The following is a 20,507-nucleotide window of genomic DNA, read 5'->3' on the forward strand; positions in this document are numbered from 1 at the left end:
TGTGTGTGTGAGAGAGAGATTGTGTGTGTGTGAGAGAGGGAGAGGTTGTGTGTGTGTGAGAGAGAGAGATTGTATGTGTGTGTGTGTGTGAGGGAGAGAGAGAGATTGTGAGGGCTCCATGTGTGACAGTGTGAGTGATCCCAGTTACAGCCAAACACCTGAAGATCTACTCTGGAACAGTGTGTTGCTCCTGTTGCAAGGCACCTCCCACCCCTGCTTGAGCCCAGTGTGTGCGACACTGCCTGTCCAGTTCCTGTTGTAGCTGTCCTCTGGCCTCTCACTGACTCCCAGCCGGAGCTGGATTCGAGACTGGGGCCCAGAGATGTGTGAACTCTGGTTGACTCACCCCGATGCTCTCCATTCAATCGATGGTCAGGCAGGAAACTGGCATCCTGGAGAATTGGGTTTCGGGTTCCAGGATGATTGTTAAAACACAGCCCACACTCCTGACTGTCGATATCCTCACCCTCAGTGATGGCAGGTTGTATATCGTACCCAGTGTAATCCTTGCCCCCTGTGCCCCTGTCTGCAGTGGAAATATTTTGGGATAGAGCATCCTCCAATTAAATTTTGCTGTGAATATGCTTTGGGTTAAGTGTGTTTGAGTAAAATGAATTGATGTGAAGGCTGCTGAGAGAAACCTGAACAAACATATTACCCAACTCATGTTGAGGGGATGAATCCCTTTTCAGCTGTTGTTACCCCCGAGTTCTTCACCTCTTCATCTGTGTCTGGATGTCACCTTCCCTTATCGTCCCACTCTCAGTTCATACTTCATTATGGAGCCAGCCTGCACCAAGAGTTCAGTGACTGTGTGGCTCTTATTCAGTCTGTTAATGCAGCTTGTATCTGTTTGTGTCTCTGTTTAAGATTCATCTGGCTCTGCTCAAACACAGGAACAGGAGCTTTGTGCTACTTTTCCAGATGTCCCCAAAGCTGATTTGCCTTGATACTGTCAGTAAATTCTTGTTGCGGTTTCTTGTTGGCCATTTGTTTGTGTGTGTCTCTCTCCCCCTCTCTCTGACACCTTACTCCTCTCGCCCAGACACACTCCAGCACCTGAAGGACAGCAAGCACATTGCCGTCTACCACAAAGGCCGTTACTTCAAGGTCTGGCTCTACCACAGTGGGAGGCTGCTCAAACCCTGTGAGATCCAATTCCAGATGCAGAAGATCCTGGATGACCAGTCACTGCCCCAGCCTGGAGAGGAGAAACTGGCAGCTCTGACTGCTGGTGACAGGTGAGAGCATGGGGAGAGACCTGGCTAACCCTGGGGGTACCACTATTTGTGAGGCTGATCCTGTGATATCCTGACCTTATGTATTGCTGAAAAAAGAGACATGTCAAAGCTTTTCACCTTGCACTCATCCGCAAGAATACCGATATAGGGGGACAACAACAACTTATACTGTATATGAAAAGACTGCTGATTGGTTGGCAAGTGGTCCTGCCATGGAGAATGCAGCAGTTAATGGTGACTGACAGTTAACTGCCAAGCATTATTTGAAATTTAAACCAGGCAGCTTGAGCCTGATTGGTCAAGGCATTGCCCTGAGGAATCAGTCAGCGAATGACTGTCACTTATTTTGTTTAGCTGAAACAGGTGCAATGTGTGTACATGTTCTTTCTGTCTGCAAAGAACAGGACCCTGTGTATTAATATATGTAGCTTCCAGAACACGCAAACATACTACACTGCGAGCATGACTAAGAACCTTAAATTGGATGTCAGCGTAATTTTTAGCACACTGAGGATTAGTTAGCAAATTTTGTCCAATTGTGGAATCACATCTAATGTTGGACACTGTGTTTTGAGTTTTGCAAGCACAGGCTGGTTGGGTACAGTCTGTACCTTGCCCGTTGTGAACAGCGGAAGGGACATGCTGTTTGATACGATCTGCAGCCTTTGGGACGTACAGCCTACATACCTAGCATCACACTGTCACTGAAATGGACTGATAGGCAGAACATCTTTTTGGCTTGACATCAGCATCCTGTTAGTGGTGAATACCACTCGTGTTGCTACTGCGTAGTAGCAGCGTGAAACAGCTAACTTCACCTGTTGCTCACATTTTTGAGATACCTTACTCTTTCAGGGTAATCTGAGGTAAACTGGGCAATTTTCGGGGCTGAAAGTGATGGCCTTAGGCTTGTTTGTGAGTTTGCGTGATATACAGCGTGAAATGATCTGATCAGGGTAGCCATTATCCTGCAGAATGTCTTTGATGCACCCTATTTCAGCATCAAGCTTGCATGGTGAGCAAATGGCTTGGCCCTATTTATGAGGTTGCTGATAAGGTCAATCTAAGCGTGTGTGGAACTGTAAGAATCCCAACGCGTATATTAACCAGTGAAGGTGGGCTTGAAGTAGACCGTGGTAGAGAATTCCCTGACAGATTTCTCAACTAAATCAAGTAAAGGGAGTTTATTTGACTGCTCCAGTTCACAGGTGAATTTGAGCGTAGCATGGAGCCCATTAAAATGTGTAAGGAAATTGTTACATGCAGCTGTGGATTTAAATATAGCGAACGTATCATCTACATATAAATATGCAAGGGGTAGGAAATTAGGTGTCATTCCATCAAAGACACTTTTCTCATGGAACCCAACAAAGATATTTGTGAGAGCTGGGCCTATAGGGGTGCCATGGCAACACCATCTATTTGGGCATACATGGTATGCCAGGGGATTCTCTGCCACAGTCTACCTCAAATCTACCTTCACTGGTCAATATACGCGTTGGGATTCTTACAGTTCCACATGCTGTAAGATTAGTCTTATCAGCAACCTCATAAATAGGGCCTGAGCCATTTGCTCACCATACAACCTTGATGCTGAAATAGGGTGCATCAAAGACATCCTGCAGGATAATGGCTACCCTGATCAAATGATTTCACACTGTATATTGCACAGACTCCTCATTGAGCCTAAAGCCGTCACTTTCAGCCCTGAAAAGTGCCCTGTCTACCTCAGATTACCCTGGAAGGGTAAGGTATCTCCAAAATGTGAGCAACAAGTGAAGCAGCCGTTTCATGCTGCTACAATGCAATAGCAACACGAGTGGTATTTGCCACTGCTGTCAAGCCAAAAAGACACTCTGCCTCTCACACAAATGAGTAACGTTGTATGTGAATTTCAGCGCCAGTGTGGTGCCAAGTATGTAGGCTGTACGTCCCAAAGGCTGATGGATCATATCCACCAACATGTCCGTTCTGCTGTTCACAATGGGCAATGTACCCAACCAGCTGTGCTTGCAAAACAAAACACAGTGTCCAACATTAGAAGTGATTCTGCAATTGGACAACATTTGCTAAAAAATCCTGTGTGCTAAGAATTATGCTGACAACCAATTTAATATTATCAGTCGGGCTTGCAATGTGGTGCGTTTGCATGTACAGGAAGCTACATATACTCATACATAGGGTCCTGTTCTTTGCAGACAGAAAGAACACGTACACACATTGCACCTGTTTCAGCTAAACAAAATAAGTGATAGTCATTTGCTGACTGATTCCTCAGGGCAATGTCTTGACTAATCAGGGTCAAGCTGCCTGGTTTAAATTTCAAATAATGCTTGGCAGTTAACTGTCAGTCATAATTAACTTGTGCATTCTCCATGGCAGCACCACTTGCCAACCAATCAGAACTCTCTTCACGTAGATTATAAATTGTTGTTTTCCCCTATATTGGTATTCTTGTGAAGTGTCCGGATGAGTGCAAGATGAAAAGCTTTGACATGTCTCTTTTTCAGCAATACTCAAGGTCAGGATATCACAGGACTTCAGAAATGAAATGGCACAGATCAACAGTGAACTAATTGGCAATACAGACCTGAGGGGCTGAATGGTCTCCTCCTGTTCCTATGACGTGTCAAGACAAATGAACCCCCTTTTAGCTCTTGGGATATAGTCACACACAAGCCACACTGGGGAGGGGTATCAGCTCCTGTCTCTTCAGGCGATTAGTGATCCAAGATCTTTTGAATTTCATAACTTCACTGGATGGGATTTGAACCCTGGCCATTGTTCTGACTCCTTGGGTACTGTCCCAACAAAGGCATCTCAGTTGTACTGTATGCAAGCTAAGCCTGCTGCTCCTGTTTACTGACTGAACTGGGTCAGAAACCCCTTAACCCTTTGAGTCCCGGATGGGTTTATACAGGAACAGGGAGGAGGCCATTCAACCCTTTGAGCCCTGTTCCTCCATTCATTGAGATCAAGACTGATCTTTATCCAGCCCTCTTGGCTCCATAACCATTTATATCCCTGGCTTGCAAAATTCTATCAAACTCCAATTTAAAATAATGAATTGAGCTGGCCTTTATTGCTTTCAATGGGAGAGATTCCACACTTTGCTCCTCCTTTACATGAAGAAGTGTTTTCTAACTTCTCTCTTGAACAGCCTGGTTCTGATTTTAAGCTTCAGTGACCTTATCCTAAACTTCCCCATCGGTAGAACACATTGTCTCCATCTAACCAATCAGTTCCTTTCAAAATCCTACAAACCACTTAACCTTTTATATTCCTGGGGATATAAACCTAGATTATATAATCTCTCCTCATAATCTAATCATTATAGCCCTGGTAACATTCTGGTGAATTTGCACTCCACTCCTTTCAACGCCAATGTACTCTTTCGAAGATGTAGTGCCCAGAATTGTGTTCAGTGCTGCACTCAGTGATCCAAGGTGTAATTTAACCAGGCCTTTGTACATCTGTAGCAAAACCTCCTCCCTTTACATTCTCCACTTTGAGTTATGAAGGTTTATATTGCATCAGCCTTTCTGGTTTTGAACCTGATGTCTAAATTTTAGCATTCTGTGTACATGAGCCCCTAAATCTCTTGAGACCTCCATTGTTTCCAGTATTTCGCTATTTAAATACAGTATTATTTGCATCTATCTTTCTTTGGTCATACCTGCCAGTCTTACCCACTTCCTTAACCTGTCAATGACTCTGCAGTTTTATGTTTCTGTCTACATTATTACTTACTTTGTGTCATCAATAAGTGTGGATATATGGCTCTTTGTTGAGCTATCTAAGCTACTAATAAATAGAGTGAACATTTAAGGCCCCAGCACAGATCCTTGTGGACATCACAAATCATTTTTTCCATTATTCCTATGCTCTGTCTTCTAACCCTAACTAACCTTGTGACCTGGCCAAGAATTTTCCTTCAAATCTGTGCCCTTTATTTTTAGCTAACAAGTCTCTTATGTGGAACCTTCTAGAATGCCTCCTGAAAGTCTATAGAAACTACATCCACCACTTTAATCACCTTCTCAAATAATTCAGTTTGATTTCTTAGACATGACTTACTTTTTTATCCAGAACTGCTGATGTTTCAATCTGACCATTCGATGATTCGATAACGACAGGTTCTGCATTTTATATACCGTGGCTGCAAAAGCCTTTGGGATTGTAAAGACCCTGTCCAAATAAAAGCTCTTTCTTTCTTTGTTAATGGAAAAAGTTTAGTTGTATCCATGTGTTCTTCGCACCCCCACCACCCTGATAACTACATCACACGTTACTTCCTCATTCACGCTCATAGGGCTCTGCTGATTGTTCTGTACATTGTCCCACATAGAACAGAGAAAGCACCGGCCCAGCCACACCTTTCTCAGTGTGACTGGGGCTCAGACATTAGTGGGTCTGGTTTATCAGAGGTGGGCTGGATTCTGTTTGGAGTGAAGCTGGTTAATTTTATGGTTGAGCTGGTAAGCAGGAGGATCACCTGAGTTCCTACAGAAGAGTTTTCGATCTGTTTTACTGTAAGATTAACTGATTGTACTTCCTGCTGTTCAGTGCCATTAGCCTACAATAAGATTACGGCAAAGTCAAGGACATGTGAGTCAGGAGAGTCCGCCTTTACTGAATGTCTGCTGTCTGTCTGTCCCTGTTAACTCTTCACATCCCCTCGCTCTAGGATCCCCTGGGCAAAAGCTCGTAGCTCCTTCTTCAGCCAGGGGAGGAACAAGCTGTCATTGGAGACCATCGAGAAAGCAGCTTTCTTTGTAACCCTGGATGACACCGAGCAGGGGTTCAGGAAAGAGGATCCAGTGGTTTCACTTGATAAATACGCAAAGTCTTTGCTTCATGGCAAGTGCTATGACAGGTGGGTGACTGAACTGGGGCTGCGGAGAGGGGGAGGGAAAGTTGGGTCAGAGGCTGAGAAGATTGAGGAGTGTCTGTGTGAGGGTGGACCTAGTTAGGGGTGTCAGGGGAGGATGTGGGAGTCCTGTGTGAGGCTGACATGGTTAGAGAGGTGGGGAGAGGGGTCAGTGGGGTTGTTGTAGGGAGGGTGTAGTTGGGGGGGTCAGTGGGGGGTGTAGTTGAGGGGGACAGTGGGGTTTGTACTTGGGGGTCAGTGGGGAGGGTGTGGGGGGGGTCAGTGGGGAGGGTGTGGGGGGGTAAGTGGGGAGGGTGTGGGGGGGTAAGTGGGGAGGGTGTGGGGGGGTCAGTGGGGAGGGTATGGGGGGGGTCAGTGAGGAGGGTGTGGGGGGATCAGTGGGGAGGTTGTGGGGGTCAGTGGGGAGGGTATAATTGCGGGGGGGTCAGTGGGGAGGATGTAATTGGGGTCAGTGGGGAGGGTGTAATTGGGGGTGTCATTGGAGGATGTAATTGGAGGGAGAGACAGTGGGGGTTGTAGTTGGGGGAGTCAGTTGGGGTTGTAGTGAAGGTTTCAGTGGGGTTGTAGTGGGGGTTTCAGTGGAGTTGTAGTGGGGGTTTCAGTAGGCTGTAGTGGGGGGGCAGTGGGGTGTAGTGGGGGGGGTCAGTGGTATGTAGTGGGGAGAGTATGGGGGGTGTCAGTGGGTTGTAGTGGGGACAGTGTCGGGAGGTTCAGTGGGTGTAGTTGGAGGGGACAGTGGGGTGTAGTGGGGGTTTCAGTGGGGTTGTGATGGGGCAGTCAGTGGGGGTTTCAGTGGGGTTGAAGTGAGGGGGGGGATCGGTGGGGTTGCGGTGGGGGTAGATGAGGTTGTGGTGGGGATGTTCAGTGGGGTTGTGGTGGGGGTGTTTGGTGGGGTTGTGGTGGGGGTGTTCAGTGGGGTTGTGGTGGGGGGGTTCAGTGGGGTTGTGGTGGGGGTGTTCAGTGGGGTTGTGGTGGGGGGGGTTCAGTGGGGTTGTGGTGGGGGGGTTTGGTGGGGTTGTGGTGGGTGTGTTGATGGGGTTGTGGTGGAGAGGCATCGGTGGGGTTGTAGTTGGGGGTTGGTGGGGTTGTGGGGGTGGGTCGGTAGGAGTGTGGCGGGGTGTGTAGTGGCGGAGGCGTGTGTGATCTTAATGTGGGGAAGTGTGAGGTTATTCACTTTGATAGCAAGAATAGAAAAGCAGAGTGTTGTTTAAGTGGTGAGAAACAATTAAATGTTGGTGTTGTCCATGAAACACAATTGTGTATGCAGGTGCAGCAAATAATTCAGAAGCAACGGCATGTTGGCTTTTATTGCAAAAGGAAGTCTTGTACAATTGTGCAAGGTTTTGGTGAGATCACGTCTCCAGCAGTGGGTGCAGTCTGGTCTCCTTACCTAAGGAATGAGCTTTACCGGGAGGCTGCACCAACATGTCACCAGATTTGATTCCTGGGATGAGAGCGTCTGACAGGGCGCATGAAAAGCTGTCTCCCCAAACTGGAGAGGGTCTGATGGGCACAGTCTCAGGATAAGGAGATGATCATTTAGGACTGAGATGAGGAGAAATTACTTCACTCAAAGGGTGGAGAATCTTTGGTATTCTCTACTGCAGGGTTGTGGATGCTTCATCGTTGAATATATTTAAGGCTGGGATACGTAGATTTTTGGTCCCTCAGGGAATTAGGGGATATGGGGAGCAGGAAGGAAAGTGGATTGAGACCAGTGGTCAGCTAGGCTGGGGGACAGTGGGTGTGGAGGAGGGTGATCAGCATGGGGGGCAGGGGGGAGGTTTGTGAGGGGGCAGGTCAGTCTTGGGGGGGTGAAGGAGAGAGTTTGTGAGGGGGTGGGTCAGTCTGGAGGGGTGAGGGAGAGGGTCTGTGAGGAGGTGGGTCAGTCTGGAGGGGTGAGGGAGTGGGTCTGTGAGGGGGTGGGTCAGTCTGGGGGGTGGTGAGGGGGAGGGTCCATGAGGATGTGCAGATTGTGAGCCTTGGACACTGCTTCTAAAACCCATCTCTTTACTTACAGGTGGTTCGATAAATCTTTAAGTTTTATTATTTTTAAGAACGGTAAAATTGGTCTGAATGCTGAACACTCGTGGGCGGACGCACCCATCATTGGTCATTTGTGGGAGGTAGGATCACCAGCAGTATCCGAATGGTAATGGTCTGAGCTTCAAACTGCAAAAAGAAGCAACTTCACTACACTTTGGCAGCTGGAGGGTTTTGACTGTCTTTTAAAGAAAATCATCAATTTAAAATTGTCACAAGGGATGTGAGCGAGGAGAGAGATTGGGAAGGTTGTTTTCACATTGACCATTTCTGGGATTGCCTTGCTAGAGGAGTCAATAGAACAGAGGCCATTGCAAAGTGACAATGAAATCTGGGTTAACTCAGAAGCAGATACACAAGGGGAGTTAGAAGGCCAGTGGGGTTCAGAGAATGGTTACAGCACAGAAGGAGGTCATTGAGCCCATTGTGTCTCTGCTGACTTTCTGAAGCAGCAATTCACCTCATGCCACTTCCCCACCTTCTCCCCAACTCCCTCCTGAAAGCCTTGATTGACCCTGCCTCTCAGACAGCGCTTTCCAGATCCTAACCACTCGCTGTGTGAAACAGTTTCTCTTCACGTCTCCATTGCTTCTTTTGCCAATCCCCTTAAATCTGTGCCCTCTGGTTCTCGATCCTTCCACCAACGGGAACAGTTTCTCCTTATCCACTTTTCCTAATTTTTAAAATTTTGTTATTCATTTTGGATTTTCTTCATTTATTCCTGGGATATGGGTGTGATGGGGAAGGGCGGAATTTGTGGTTTGGAAAAGAGCTAGTCAGAGACGCAAAGGACTGAATGGTGGGTCTCCTGTGCTTTGGAGCCAAACAGCCACTAACTGCTTGAGGATGACAGAGTTGCTCCAGCTGCTTTGTTTAAAGGAAGAGCTTGTATTGATACAGCTGGGAGCGTTCAGACCAATCTGAGGATGAACCTTCTTTGCTGAATCACGGCAGGAAGTAGAAAGTAAGAATTTAACCTGTTTTCCACACACAAGCACAGTAAGCGTTATTTTATTCACTCAGATAGTTGGCTTTTTTTGTGGAGCTCATTTATTGTGAATTCTTTAATCTTTGAGCTCCCTGCTACTATAGACAATAGCCAGCCAGTGGGTCCCCCACCACCCCCGCATCCCTAAGTGACTTTCACTGGACCTCCTTCATATAGTGTACCTTTTTGAATCAGCCCAAAGAAAGCTGGGATTGTGGACAAGCACAGCTCTCTTCTTTGTTTTAGGCAGTCTCTCTCTCTCTCTTTCTGCTCTTGGTAAAGGCTCCTTTCTGGTTTTCTCTCTGGGGAGTCAGAGTTTGAGGCAGGTGTGATGAACTGTTAATGTTTTCATGTGTCTCCTGCAGTCCATCTTGGCCACTGACCAGTTCCAGTTGGGATACACGGAGGAAGGGAATTGTAAAGGAGAACCCAGTTCTGGGATTCCCCCACCCCAGCGACTGCAGTGGGAGATCAGTGAGCAGGTGAGTTCCCCCTTCATCATGAACTAAGATGGAAGCAGTGCCCCTGACCCGCTCCAGCCGCACTGAGTAAATGATTAATCTCCCTGACACCTCTGGCTGTGCCCCTGTTTGAAGCCTAGCACGAGTGGGGTGTGATTGTGACCAGGGAGCTAGGCAGCTCTCCGTCATGCCCCTTTCCTCACAGTCGTGATCGAGTTGTGTCCTCACCTTAAGACATCCAGCAGCAAGGACACTGCCTTGTGGAAGCTGCAGTGATGTTGAATTAATCTGCAGTGTGCTCAGTAGGCCCTGATGTATGCTGTTGGTTTGAGCATTCAGACTCCCTCCTGTCTCAACACAGTCTCTGTTTGATGAAGTTCCTGCTGACTGATTTCTCCTTGTTCTTCTAGTGTCAAGAGGTCATCATGCAGTCTCTGAGTGTTGCTCAGCAGCTTGCTGACGATGTGGACTTCCACTCCTTCCCATTTGACAACTTTGGCAAGGGTCTCATCAAGAGGTGCCGCATCAGCCCTGATGCCTTTATTCAGATGGCACTACAGCTGGCACATTACCGGGTACAGTCATCACTACCCTCTGGCCAAGGAGAAAGTGCATCCTGAACAGCAATAGACTAAGCCGAAAGATACAAAGCTACAGCTACTGAGAAAAGGAGAGAGAATATACCAAAGGAAATGTCACTAAGATTCTGAGCTTTCAGCAGAGGTCCTTTGAATATCAAAGCAAGAAAGTGTGGCTGAATTTTTACAAGATAATGGTTGGGCCACAATTGGTCTTTTGTGGCAAATTCTGGGCATCCAATTATAAGGAAGCTCCATTGAAGATCAACTGGATCCAGTCAGATTGAAGGAGAACTTGTAAAATTCACAAGAGCAAAGGTCACCTTGGGACCCACTAAAGCTTATTTTAGAAGTAATGATTGTTATCAGGAAGGTTAAGGGTTACGTTCAGTAGTAAAGGATGCAGACTCAGTATTGCAATCAATAGAAGGAAAGAGGCCACTGGGTTAGAAATTGAGGAGCATTTTGAGGAGAAGGGCAGGGAAATGGGATAAGAGTGGATTAGTCCAGTAGTAGGGTGAACACTGGCATAGCTTCGATGGGCCGATTGGTCCCACATGTGTGCTGTAAACTGCATGGCTTCTCTGTAGCTTCATGAAATTTGAAGATTGGCAGTGTTCAGACACTGTCAGCCCTTCCTTCGAGCTGCCTAACCATGGTGTGTTCTGTCACTAGGACAAAGGTACATTCTGTCTAACATACGAAGCCTCGATGACTCGCCTGTTTAGAGAGGGTCGGACAGAGACTGTCCGTTCCTGCAGTACTCAGGCCACCAAGTTCGTACTGGCCATGACGGACACCACCCAGACAGTAAGTCTCTCTCTTTGCTCATCATTTTCTTCATCTCAAATTTCCATAGAAACCATCTTCCTGTTGCCCCTGCCTCCTCGGAAATGCAGCCTCGTGTTTGAGGGGTCTGCTCATAATCAGCAAGTGGAGTTGGTAGTTTGGAGGGGGGGTGAGGGTGCTGTCCTGATAGAAAGTGTTCCTGGAGAATTAGCAGACCCGAGGAGAAGGACCTGGAGTGAATGGGATTAGGGATGTTGGGATTTGCTGGCTGTATGGGGAGCAGCGTTTAATAGGAGAATGGCATCCCAGTTCTGACGAACCCGTTAGCACCATTTCTCTTTTCACTGGGGCTGCCTGGCCTGCTGAGTATTTCTAGCTTCTGGACCTATCCTTGTCCCTTCTGCCTTCCTGCCTCTGGGTCTCCTCCCAGCACTCATCCACAGCCACATGGACCCTCGGTTCACCCCCATCCCTACTTTCAGTTGGTCTTTACGTTCCTACTCTTCATTTTTTTTTGTTGCCTAAAATCAATGGGAAACCATGATGTAGCGAAGTCAAATTCCCTGAGGCTTATTGAGTGTGTCGTTGAATGGGCAGTAGTGCATATTAGAGAGCTTGCTGGCATATAGAGGCATTTGTAAAGATTAATAGCTTCAACTCAACAATTCAAACAACAATTACCTCTCAAGATAGTGTAAAAGACTCAGAAAATGAAGAGTTGTTAAGTGAATTCTAAGAGCTGTAATCTTCTCCAAATAATTCTCTGTGACCTGCCACAGCTCCCCATGTTGTGATTCATTCATGCTCACACATTTGGGGAAAGCTTCAATCGTCTCAAGGCAGACAGCCTCCCAGCAGACTGAGAAATTCTACAGACCATGCAGATACAATTCAAATGATTAAAAATTGTAACATCAGGAAGTGAGGTTTATGGACTGTATTTATAATGTTTAATATAGACACACAAGGGGCACAAGCATGCTCAAAACTGGACAGACATGGTGCAGGAATTACTTACAGATGAGATCATCCAAAGGTCAAACTGAGTGGATGCATTTTTATCTAAATTGTAGATTATAGTTTGAAGCAAATCACGCAGCTCCCCCAGGACTGTGGTTAGGCAAAATGTTGAAAGGATCAGTGTCTGTTCTGGCCAGCTCCAGAGGTCACCAACACAGGGCACCTTCATGCACGGGTATAATGCCATCACGTTGTGGGATTCAGCACTGTTAGAAAGACAATGGTGGGGCATGGGGGTGGGGGGGCGGGCGGGGTTGTTGTTGGGGGTGGGGAGTGGTCGGTATTAAAACACACCTACATCCCCATTGCATTGAGGCTGCTGCAAACAGAAAGGAATGAGCTCAGGCCCCTGACAGTGCTTTTCAAAGATAAGTGGACTGAGGGTCAAAATTTTGGATATGAAGCCATCCAATACCAAACAGTGGGCTAAAAACTGCACTGTCCAATATAAAACTGGATGTCTGGCCACTCTGACTGAATCACAATAACATCACATCAAGCTAGTCAACACCAAGCCAAGCTGACAGTAAGTGACCATTATCTTTAATGTCCTGTTTGACTTGAGTGGGATCCAGTGCATTGTGGGCCATGAGGAAGGGTGTATTGTGGGTTGAGGTGATGTCATGGGGCAGGACCTAGCAAGTTGACTTATTTCTTCTTTCTCTTGAATTCTCAGAGCGAACAGAAGCTGAAGTTTTTCAAACAGGCAGCGGAGAAACACCAGAGTTTGTACCGTCACGCCATGACTGGCGCTGGTATCGATCGCCACCTCTTCTGTCTTTATGTGGTGTCCAAATACCTGGGTGTAGAGTCTCCATTTCTGAAAGAAGTAGGTATTGTTGGATTGGAGTGTGTGTGTGCTCTTCATTCAATATGAACAGAGAAAGAAGCTGCATTGCTTTCTCACAGTCTCACAACCGTCCAATGTGACTGTCAGTCAATTAGCTACTTGTGAAACAGTTATTGTTATATTAACAGATGTGACGGTAAATTTACACACATTCTACAAACAACAAACAAAATGCCACCCATTAATCTGATTTGGCGAGGCTGAGACGTTGTCTGAATAACAGAACCTGCTCTTCAAATTGAGGTATGCATAAAACCTCCGACATGGTCGAGCATTTCATTGGAAAAACAATGCAGCACTCCCTCAGTACTAGACTGAAGTGTCAACCGGGCTTAAGGGCCCAGGTTATTGGGGGCTGAACGACTGATTTCTAATTCAGCTGTGAGAGAACTAGCAAATAAGTTAAGGCTGATTCTGTTTAATCTGACATTAAAATGTTCATTTGATTGTCTTGTAAAAACCCATCTGGTCACTAAAGTCGTTTCGGGAAGGAAATCTGCCATCCTTATCTGGTCTGGCCTATAGGTGACTCCAGACCCACAGATTGACTCTTAACTATCCCATTTAAAGGCTTAGCAAGCCACACAGTTCAAGGGCAGTTAGGAATGAGTAACAAATGGCAGCCTTGTAAGTGACACCCACATCCCACGAAAGAATAAAAGAGACACACAAACATGTCTTTGATATATCACACCATTCCATATGGAGGACACTCTATCTCTGGGCTCACTGGCCCCTCGTGTGGGAGCAGAGGGTATTGGACTCCTGTGTAGTTGCCAGAAAGAGGTGGTGGAATTACCAAGGGAAGCACAGAAAGTATTTCAGAGGTTTCTCACTCGCTGAATAGGGGGTGTTTGTGAGTCTTACCCCTCTGGCCTTCTCCCCCCTCTCCCCTTCTCCCCATTCTCCCCCTCTCCCCGACAGGAAGTATTTCAGAGCTTTCTCTCTTGCTGAATAGGGGGTGTTTGTGAGTCTTCCCCCTGTCCCCCGCTCCCTCTCTCCCCCGATCCCCCTCTCCCCTCTCTTTCTGTTTTCATTAATCTTGTTACTCTGCTTCAGGTACTGTCAGAGCCCTGGAAGCTGTCCACTAGCCAGACCCCACACCAGCTGCTTGATCTTGTGGATCTCAACAGGTTTCCAGAGTACGTGTCCAGTGGAGGGGGCTTTGGGCCGGTGAGTATTGTGTGGTTGTAGTTTGTCCAGAGCTGATGTTCCTGTTGGCTTTTCACTCTCTCCTGGGAGAGATTTGTTTGACTCAGTCAGGCTGGGCAGCTTGTGTCTCCACACTGTGGGTAGCAATGACAACAGCTCTAAAGGCTGTAGGCAGTAATGGAGCGCCTCCTGATGGTTCACTGAGGAATGGCTACTGAGCTTCATTACAGGAAGTTTCCAATTTGTTCCATATTTATGTTACCTGGGCCAGGACACAGAGCTGATCCTTAGCCATGGTAGAGTTTGAGGGGGTTGGGGGAGGGGGAAGCTGTGAGTGTGGGTTGAGGTGGGGTATATGATGGAGTCCACACAGGTACATCACCCATTGTGGGTCCGTGGGTGGCTAGAGAGTTTCCTAGGTCCTTGGGTGGATGGGTATGAGGGTCTGGGTAAGAGGGAGGGGAGAGTCTGGGTTGAGTGAGTGTGTCTGTGGGGAGCTCCTGGATGGCTCAGAGGGCCTGCAACGGTGTTTGGGGTGGGTGTGAGGGTCTTGGTGGGTGAGAGCATGTGTAACACGGTCTGAGGTGGGTGTGCGTGTCAGTAATGGGGTCTATGTGGGTGAGAGGGCCTGTGTAGGGTTCTGGCTGAGTGAGGGGATTGGGAGGCTGGTCTGGGTGTCTGTGAGGGGTTTGTGGGGTGGGGGTGAAGGTCTGTGAGGGGTGTCATGGGATGGGGATGGAGGGGGTCGTGGAGTGGGGGTGGGGGTCTGTGTGGGGGCCTGAGGGGTTTGGGTGGTGGAGGTGAGGGTCTGTGAGGGGGGTCATGGGGTGGGGGTGGGGGGCGTCATGGGGTGGGTGTGGGGTCTGTGAGGGGTTCGTGGGCTGGGGGTTGGGGTCACAGAATCACACAATGCAGAAGAGGCCCTTCAGCCCATTGAGTCTGCACCGACACGTGAGAAACACCTGACCTACCTACCTAATCCCATTTACCAGCACTTGGCCCATAGCCTCGAATGTTGTGCATGCCAAGTGCTCATCCAGGTACTTTTTAAAGGATGTGAGGCAACCCACCTCCACCACCCTCCCAGGCAGTGCATTCCAGACAGTCACCACCCTCTGGGTAAAAAAGTTTTCCTCACATCCCCACTAAACCACCTACCCCTCACCCTCATGACTGACCCTTCAATGAAGGGGAACAGCTGCCCCTCATAATCTTGTACACCTCGATCAGGTCGCCCCTCAGTCTTCTCTGCTCCAATGAAAACAACCCAAGTCTATCCAACCTTTCTTCATAATTTAAATGTTTCATCCCAGGCAACATCCTGGTGAATCTCCTCTGCACCCCCTCCAGTACAATCAAATTCTTTCTATAATGTGGCGACCAGGACTGCACACAGTACTCCAGCTGTGGCCTCAATAAGGTTCTATACAACTCCAACATGACCTCCCTACTTTTGTAATCTATGCCTCGATTGATAAAGGCAAGTGTCCCATATGCCTTTTTCACCACCCCACTAACATGCCCCTCTGCCTTCAGAAATCTATGGGCACACACGCCAAGGTCCCTTTGTTCCTCAGAACTTCCAAGTGTCATGCCGTTCATTGAATACTTCTTTGTCAAATTACTCCTTCCAAAGTGTATCACCTCACACTTTTCAGGGTTAAATTCCATCTGCCCATTTGACCATCCTATCTATATCTTCCAGTAGCCCAAGAAACTCAACCTCACTATTAACCACCCGGCCAATCTTTGTGTCATCAGCAAACTTACTAATCCTACCCCCACATAGTCATCTATGTCATTTATATAAATGACAAATAATAGAGGACCGAGCACAGATCCCTGTGGTGTGCCACTGGACACTGGCTTCCATCCTTCTGCCATTACCCTCTGTCTCGTACAACTAAGCCAATTTTGAATCCATCTTATCAAATTACCCTGTATCCCATGTGCCTTTGCCTTCTTTATAAGTCTCCCATGTGGGCCCTTATCAAAGGCTTTGCTGAAATCCTATAGACTACACCAACTGCACTACCATCATCTACACACCTGGTCACCTCCTCAAAAAATTCTATCAAATTTGTTAGGCATGACCTCCCTCTGACAAAGCCATGCTGACTATCCTTGATCAAATATTGCCTCTCCAAGTGGAGATAGATTCTCTCCTTCAGATATTTCTCCAATAGTTTCCCTACCACTGATGTGAGACTCACTGGCCTGTAGTTCTCTGGCTTATCTCTACAATCCTTCTTAAATAGCGGTACCACATTAGCTGTTCTTCAGTCCTCTGGCACCTCCCCCGTGGCCAGAGAGGAATTAAAAATTTGGGTCAAAGCCTCTGCGATCTCCTCCCTTGCCTCCCTCAGCAGTCACAAATCATCCGGACCTGGAGATATGTCCACTTTTAAGCCTGCCAACACCTCCAATACCTTGTCACTCCCTATATCAACTTGCTTAAGAACTTCACAGTCTCTCTCCCCGAGTTCAATACCTTCATCCTCATCCTCTTGGGTGAAGATGGATGTGAAGTATTCATTCAACACTCTAGCGATGTCCTCTGGCTCCACCCATAGATTGCCCCCTTGGTCCCTAATGGGCCCTACTCTTTCCCTGGTTATCCTGTTCCCATTGATATACTTATAGAATATCTTGGGATTTTCCCTACTTTTACCAGCTAGAGCTTTCTCATATCCCCTCTTTGCTCTCCTAATTGCTTTCTTAAGCTCCACCCTGCACTTTCTGTACTCCACTAATGCCTCCGCTGATTTGCTTCCCTTGTACCTGCTAAAAACCTCTCTTTTCCTTCTCATCGTAACATGAATATCTCTGGTCATCCATGGTTCTCTGGGCTTGTTACTCCTTCCTATCACCCTAGAGGAAACATGTTGAGCCTGTACCCTCTCCATTTCCTTTTTGAACACTCCCCACTGCTCCTTTGTAGATTTCCCCACAAGTAACTGTTCCCAGTCTACCTTAGCCAGATCCTGCCTTATTTTACTAAAATCCATTCTCCCCCAATCCACAACATTTTTTGCAACTTGTCTATTTCTTTGTCTATAACAAACTTAAACTGTACCATGTTGTGGTTGCTATCACTAAAATGTTCCCCCAACTCCACCTCAGCCACCTGTCTGGCTTCATTCCCCAGAATTAGGTCCAGCACTGCACCGTCCCTTGTGGACCCTCTACGTATTGACCTAAAAAGTTCTCCTGTACACATTTCAAGAAATCCACAACATCCAAGCCCTTAACACTATGGTCTATGAGAGAGATTGAAGGGTTTGGGAGGTGGAGGTGGGGGTCTCTGAGGGGTTCCTGGGCTGGGGGTTGGGGGTATGTGAGAAAGTCTGAGGGGTTTGGAAGGTGGGGTGGGGGCCTGTGAGGGACTCATGGGGTGGAGGTGGGGGTCTGTGAGGAGTTCTGAGGGGTTTGGGAGGTGGGGGTGGGAGCCAGTGAGGGAGTCTGAGGGGCTGGGAGGTGGGGGTGGGGGTCTGTGAGGGAGTCTGAGGAGTTTTGGAAGTGGGGGGGTGGGGGCTGTGAGGGGTTTGGGCAGTGGGGGTGGGGGTCTGTGAGGAAGTCTGAGGGGTTTGGGAGGTGGGGGTGGGGGTGGGGGCCTGTGAGGAGTTCGGGAGGTGGGGGTGGGGGTGGGGGCCTGTAAGGGGTTTGGGAGGTGGGGGTGGGGATGGGGGTCTGTGAGGAGGTCGGGATGTGGGGGTGAGGATGGGGGTCTGTGAGGGGTCAGGAGGTGGGGGTGGGGGTCTGTGAGGGGTTTGGGAGGTGGGGATGGGGGTCTGTGAGGGGTTTGGGAGGTGGGGGTGGGGGACTGCGAGGGTGTCTGAGGTGTTTGGGACGTGTGGGTATGCGTGGGGGTGGCAATGGGGATGGGCTTTCTGATTGCTCTGTGACCTGTTCGCCACTGTGCCTTTGCAGGTTGCTGATGATGGTTATGGGGTCTCGTACATTATGGTTGGAGAAAATCTCATCAATATGCACATCTCATGTAAATTCTCCAGTCCTGAGACGGTAAGACTCCAGGGAGGGGGGAGGTGTCTGTGAGGGAGAGTGGAGGTGGATAGTGGGGCAGTGGGGTTTGTCTGTGGAGGGACAATTGATTAGCTCTTTCAAAGAGCCAATGCAGGCATGATGAGTGAATGGCCTATATTGTTTCTGGTACTGAGTCAAGGTCCAGCTGCTTATTAAAGTGATGGAATACATAATGAAAATCCCATGCTCAGTGTCACCCTGCCCACCTGCCTGACCGGCACACTCGATCCAAGCAGGACTGAGGAGAGCTCAGCAGCAGGACTAGTAACTGCGGTGTAAGCTCAGCTGCTGGGGGTAAAGTGCGGCACAGGATTGGTGACACCTTGTCAAACAGCCCTGGGCTTTCTCACAGCTTCAGGGAGCTTGGGAAAGAGAACATGGTCACTCTCACTGTGCCTGTCTATCTCTCTGTGCCTCTCTCTCTCTCTCTCTGTCTGTCTGTCTGTCTCTCTCTCTCTCTGTCTGTCTGTCTCGTTCTCTGTCTATCTCCCTCTTTCTTTCTCTGTGTCTGTGTCTGTCACTCTCTCTGCGTCTGACTCTCTCTGTCTCTCTCTCTGTCTCTCTGTGTCTCTCTCTCTGCTCTCTCTCTCTGTCTGTCTGTATCTCTCTCTGTCTGTCTCCCTCTTTCTTTCTCTGTGTCTGTGCCTGTCAATCTCTCTCGCTGTTTCTCTTTCTCTGTTTTTCTCTCTCTGGCTGTTTCTTGGTGTCTCTCTCTCCGTCTCACTCTTTCTGTCTGTCTGTCTCTGTCTCTCTCTCTCTCGCTCTCAGTCTATCTGTCTCTCTCTTCCTGAGTCTGTCTGTCTCTCTCCCTGAGTTGTCTGTCTCTGTGTGTCTATCTCCCTCCCTCTCACTGCCTGTCTCTCTCTGTCATTCTCTCTCTCTCACTCACTCTCATTCAGACTCTCTCCCTCTGCCTCTCTCTCTCTCTCTCTCTCTCTGTCTCTCTCTCTTTCTCTCGCTCTCTCGGTCTGTCTGTCTTTTTCTCTCTCTCTTTCTCTCTCTTGGTCTGTCTCTCAGCCTGTCTCTCTGTCTGCCTCGCTCTCTTGGTCCCTCTCTCTTGGTCTCTCTCTCTCTCTGTCTATCGCTCTGTATCTATCTGTCTCTCTCTGTCCCTCTGTCCGTCTGCCTCTCTCTGCCTGTCTGTCTCTCTCTCTCTCTCTCTCCGTCTGCCTATGTCTCTTGGTTTCTCTCTCTCTCGGCTGTCTCTCAGTGTCTATCTCTCTCAGTGTCTATCTCTCTCAGTCTCTATCTCTCTTGGTCTCTTTCTTTCTTTGTCTGCCTGCCTCGCTGTCCATCTGCTTCTCAGTCTCTCTCTTTTGGTCTGTCTCTCGGGCTCAGGCTCTCTCTCACTCACTCTCTCTCAGTCTGCCTCACTCTCTCTCTGTCTCTCTCTCGCTCACCCTCTCTTTCAATCTGTCTCTCTCTCCGTTTGCCTCTCTCTCTGTCTGACACTCTCTCTTTCTGTCTATCTTTGTTTGCCTCACTATCTGTCTCTCTCTTCCAGTCTGGCTCTCTGTCTGTGTGTCTCTCTCTCTCACTCTCACTCTCACTGTCTCTCTCTCACTCTCACTCTCGCCCTGTCTGTTTGTCTCTCTCTCTCGGTCTCTCTCTCTCTTGCTTTCTCTTGGTCAGTCTCCGTCTCCCTTTCTTTCTCTCTGTCGCTCTCTCTGTCTGCCTCTGTCTCTCTCTCTCCGTCTGCCTCACTGTTTCTCTCTCATTTAGTCTCTGTCTCTCTCTTGGTCTGTCTCTGTCTCCCTCTCTCAGTCTGTCTATCTATCTCTCTGTTTTTCTCCATGAGTCCCTCTGTCTTTCTCTATGTCTCTTTGTCTGTCTGTGTCTCTCTTGGTTAGTTTCTGTCTCTGTCTCTCTGTCTCTGTCTGTCTATCTGTCTCTCTCGGTTTGTCTGTCTCTCTCGTGCTCTCTCTCTCAGTCTGTCTAGGTCTGTCTCTCCCTTCTCAATCTGTCTGTCTGTCTCTCTGTCTCTTTCTCACTCGGTCTGTCTCTGTCTCTCTCCATCTCTCGGTCTCTCTCTCTGTCTTTCTCTCTGTCTCTCTCTCTTGGTCTGTCTCCTTCTCCCTCTCTCAGTCTCTTTATTTCTCTCTCTCTCTCTCTCTCTCTCTGTTTTTCTCTCCGTCTCTGTGTCTCCCTCTGTCTCTATGTCTCTCTGTCTGAGTCTCTCTTGGTTAGTTTCTGTCTCTGTCTCTCTCTCTCTCCCTCCCTCTCTCTCAGTCTGTCTATCTGTATCTCTTTTGGTCTGTCTGTCTCTCGGTCTGTCTCTCTCTCCCTCTGTCTGTCTGTGTCTCCCTCCCTCCCTCTATCTCTCTGAGTCCGTCTGTTTGTCTCTCTCTTCTCAGTCTGTCTCTCTCTCTCTCTCTGTCTTTCTCTCAGTCTGTCTCTTGGTCAGTCTCCGTCTCTTTTTCTTTCTCTCTGTCTCTTTCTCTCGGTCTGTC

At 48.2% G+C, this 20,507-nt stretch overlaps 1 protein-coding gene across 3 annotated transcripts in view; it reads left to right on the forward strand.

Moving 5' to 3' along the window:
- The window catches only part of LOC121283188 (carnitine O-palmitoyltransferase 1, liver isoform-like), a 440,711-nt gene that overhangs the window by 175,709 nt on the left and 244,495 nt on the right, over positions 1 to 20,507 (forward strand). For all 3 annotated transcript variants that reach the window (XM_041197423.1, XM_041197425.1, XM_041197426.1), the window contains 9 exons: positions 1,046 to 1,241; positions 5,929 to 6,117; positions 8,153 to 8,258; positions 9,529 to 9,645; positions 10,035 to 10,199; positions 10,878 to 11,012; positions 12,688 to 12,840; positions 13,921 to 14,034; positions 17,944 to 18,036. In XM_041197423.1, the coding sequence (XP_041053357.1) occupies positions 1,046 to 1,241; positions 5,929 to 6,117; positions 8,153 to 8,258; positions 9,529 to 9,645; positions 10,035 to 10,199; positions 10,878 to 11,012; positions 12,688 to 12,840; positions 13,921 to 14,034; positions 17,944 to 18,036 (1,268 nt within the window). The remainder of the gene's footprint in view (positions 1 to 1,045; positions 1,242 to 5,928; positions 6,118 to 8,152; positions 8,259 to 9,528; positions 9,646 to 10,034; positions 10,200 to 10,877; positions 11,013 to 12,687; positions 12,841 to 13,920; positions 14,035 to 17,943; positions 18,037 to 20,507) is intronic.

Source organism: Carcharodon carcharias, chromosome 10, assembly GCF_017639515.1.
Source record: "Carcharodon carcharias isolate sCarCar2 chromosome 10, sCarCar2.pri, whole genome shotgun sequence".
Taxonomy (NCBI): Eukaryota; Metazoa; Chordata; class Chondrichthyes; order Lamniformes; family Lamnidae; genus Carcharodon; species Carcharodon carcharias.